This window comes from Diaphorina citri, unplaced genomic scaffold, assembly GCF_000475195.1.
Source record: "Diaphorina citri unplaced genomic scaffold, Diaci psyllid genome assembly version 1.1 scaffold16007, whole genome shotgun sequence".
NCBI classification, from domain to species: Eukaryota; Metazoa; Arthropoda; class Insecta; order Hemiptera; family Psyllidae; genus Diaphorina; species Diaphorina citri.
The window spans coordinates 7,498-10,811 of record NW_007393369.1 but is presented as its reverse complement, the minus strand read 5'-3'; the positions used below and the strand labels follow the sequence as shown (position 1 = coordinate 10,811).

At 41.6% G+C, this 3,314-nt stretch overlaps 1 protein-coding gene across 1 annotated transcript in view; it reads right to left on the bottom strand.

Annotated features, from left to right (window-relative positions):
- Positions 1–6: 6 nt before the first annotated feature.
- LOC103523144 overlaps positions 7–3,314 on the bottom strand; it is a gene marked incomplete at its 3' end in the record, with an annotated part of 10,799 nt that continues 7,491 nt past the window's right edge. Inside the window, exons 2-3 of the mRNA XM_008488212.2 lie at positions 425–787; positions 7–68 (exon numbers count right to left, since the gene is read on the bottom strand). Coding sequence (XP_008486434.1) covers positions 7–68; positions 425–787 — 425 coding nt within the window. The remainder of the gene's footprint in view (positions 69–424; positions 788–3,314) is intronic.

The window sequence follows — 3,314 nt, the reverse complement described above, 5'->3', positions numbered from 1 at the left end:
ACTTGCAATTCCGTACAGAGCTCCGTACCTCATGTCGTTGAAGTAGTTGTCTTCAATGAACACGTTGCCTGCAACATAACACAAGATAAATAATACTCAAACATTCCCCGCAACATAATATGAAGCACAGATAAATAATGATGCTGCTGGTACCTTTGATAAAATCTCCTACCTCCTGGAGTAAAACATTGTCTTGCGAACCAAACACAGAAGGTTTAAACTTTAAAGACTACTCAGACTCAGAAACTTTTCAGTCTCATTGGGGCACACGCACAGGATGTTTTATTTCTCTTGTCCTTGAAAAGCTCGTGCAGTATTGTGGTCAAATGAGGATAAAATTCACTGGGATTTGAATCCGCGCTCTCCCGTCATTTTTCTTTTCTGCTGCGCCAAGGCAACGACATACAACCCCACAATATCTTACCTTTCACTTTCAAATGGAACGCATCCCCCTCGATGATTTTGAAATAGGAACTCTCTATCTTGACCGTGTTCATCACGTGAATCATGAAGCTCAGACTCATCAGATGTTCAAAGTACACGTTGAACAGCTTCAGCTCTCGCCTCAGAGACAGCTCGAAGAAGGTTCGACTCGGGGTGGGGGAGAGAAATTTCGTGTTCTCGATGATGAGGCTGTCCATGTCGATCTTCTTGAAGGCTTGAATTTCGACGCTTTCGATGGCACAATCGGAGAGGTGGATCTTCTCCAGGTTCTCGAGATTGGTGAACGCGTAGGACTTGATCATAGTGAAGTAGACATTGGAGAATGAGAGAACGTTTACACTGCCTGCAAAAATTAAAAGAGATCTAGTTAGGTGCCTAAAGCCAAGAGCTTTTAAAAGATTCAAGTTAGGTATCTAAAGCAAAGAGCTGTTATAACTGGCGGGCCTACTGCCATGGTAATGGCACACCAAACCTTTGTCCGTGACTTGAAAAAAAAGCATTTGCTGTCTAATCCGGTACTCTGAAATGTGAATCCCCATTTTCGGTCTGCCAGTTTTTATGTTAGCTGCATATCTTAGAGATATTTACAGGTTTGTCCAAAGTGTTATATTCTTAAGAACAACAGAATAGGTTATATTTCAAGAAAAGGAACGATGATCATTTTATTGGAGCAAGATACAAGACTGGGAAATCAGAAAGTCACATTCAGAATATGAGCTGGCCAAAACCAACCCAAATGTATACTACATTACTCCCCCCTGAATAGAGTTCACATATGACCTCTTCATTTGGTCTACATGTCGCTTGCAGGTTGACCCATCTCTCAGCTTGATCAAATAATTGAACTGACCAATCTTCTTAACAACTTTACCAACAAACCACTTAGGACCGGGTTGGTAATTTCTGTACTGAACCATAGTACCAATCGGGAAAGAACGCTTTACACATCTTTTGTTGCGTGATGTGCTTTTAGGTACCTTTTTCATCAAGGTCAGGGTATTCCGCATCGGTCTTCCAAACATTGCTTCAAATGGACTCACCCCTGTAGAAGAGTGAGGACTTCTTCTGTATTGAATAAGAAAGTTCTGAATTTTGGACTCCAAGGTTCCACCATCCTCTGACATTTTTCTCAAACTTTGTTTCATGCTTTGCACTCCCCTCTCTGCTAATCCATTTGAAGAGGGATGATAAGGAGCAGAAGTCAAGTGTGAGATACCCTGTTCCCTGAGGAAGTCTTCAAATTCTTTAGAGGTGAATTGGCTGCCATTGTCACTGACCAAGGTCACCGGTAATCCAAAACAAGTGAACAACTGTCTCAGCTTGTTAATTACCCATGTGGAAGTTGTAGTCTTCGTGACAAATAGTTCTGTCCATTTACTATAGGCGTCCACAATCACCAATATCATTTGTCCTTTGATAGGCCCGGCAAAATCTATGTGGATTCTTTGCCATGCACCATCTGGCAACTCCCAGGGATGTACCTCTACCTTAGCATTTTCATTCGCATTCACACTGCAACTTGAACAAGAACGAGCTACACGTTCTATTTCCTTATCCATACCTGACCAATAGCAGTAACTTCGGGCAAGCGCCTTCATTTTTACTATTCCCTGGTGAGCAGTGTGTAATTCATCTAAGACACGCTTCCTGAGTGCAGAGGGAATCACGACTTGTTGCCCTCGTAACAAACATCCATGCTCAAGAGTAAACTGATTGTCCTCATATCCCAGTGATTTGAGACTGGTACCCTGTTCCAGAGCATTTACGATTTTACTGAGGTCAGGGTCCGTTCTAGTATGAGATAATATTTCTTCATACTTCACAGGAATACTGGAAATTTGATTCATCTGAAAAAAAGATGCAGAATCAATATCTTCCTTGCACTTTCCAGTCGGAAATCTTGACAGAAAATCTGCGTTTCCATGATCACCTGTTTTCCTGTATGCAATATCGTAATCAAATTTGCAATTCGTGAGTATATCCCGAGGAAGTTTCATTTAGGAACTACAAACCACAATTTCATCGCGGCCCGTAAACCGTCTCCACCGCTACCTAAGATAGGTAAGTTATATCTACCTACACCGGCACAAAGGAAACTGCTATATTTAGTAAGTTCCTCGCTGAATACTTCTTACAAAGTTTTCTACTCTTGTCACAACTTTGAGACCTTTCGAGGTAATTTAACTGAAGAGTGCTCCATATTTACACAACAAGAAAGTTCGCGCAGGTATTCAATAAACCCAGTACACTAAGTCTACTTGTGCCGGAGAGTTTAGTTTACTATTTTACTTCGATAGGTCCTACGTGGGAGAGGATGATAGTCTTCCCCTTACTTTAGAAAAGATACCGAAATGAATTTATAATGTGTTCAATAAGGAGTCAATCGATGGTTCTAATCAGGAGACCTTACGAAATACTCCTTTCATGTTTTTAGGTCTACCTGGTGACCTCCTACGCTCCTTGCGTAAAGTTTTACAGTTCTTTCCTCTAAACGTTCACTGTGGTCATGACCACGTGAAGCTAAGTTTGATTGGAAGTCGAACCCGTTGATACGAGGGGACAACCAAATCCCTCGCCCCACAATAGGGTGTCCTGATGGTCTTACCATGACTTTTCTCGGGTAACGAATAAACGGAAGTGCTCACAACTGTTTGTTCACTCTTTTTAATATCGGTTTAACTGCTTTCTTCCGGTGTCGGGTAAATAACCCCTCAATTCTTTTAAAATACTAAAACAAATACTGCCTTTAAACTGTGAACTAGGTCTCAGTATTCGGAACATCAAAGTATAACGTTAGCGGTTATACTACCAACGGGTCGCACAGTGTCCCGGAGCTCCCGATAGAATTACATACGAGTAAGAATAGTCCT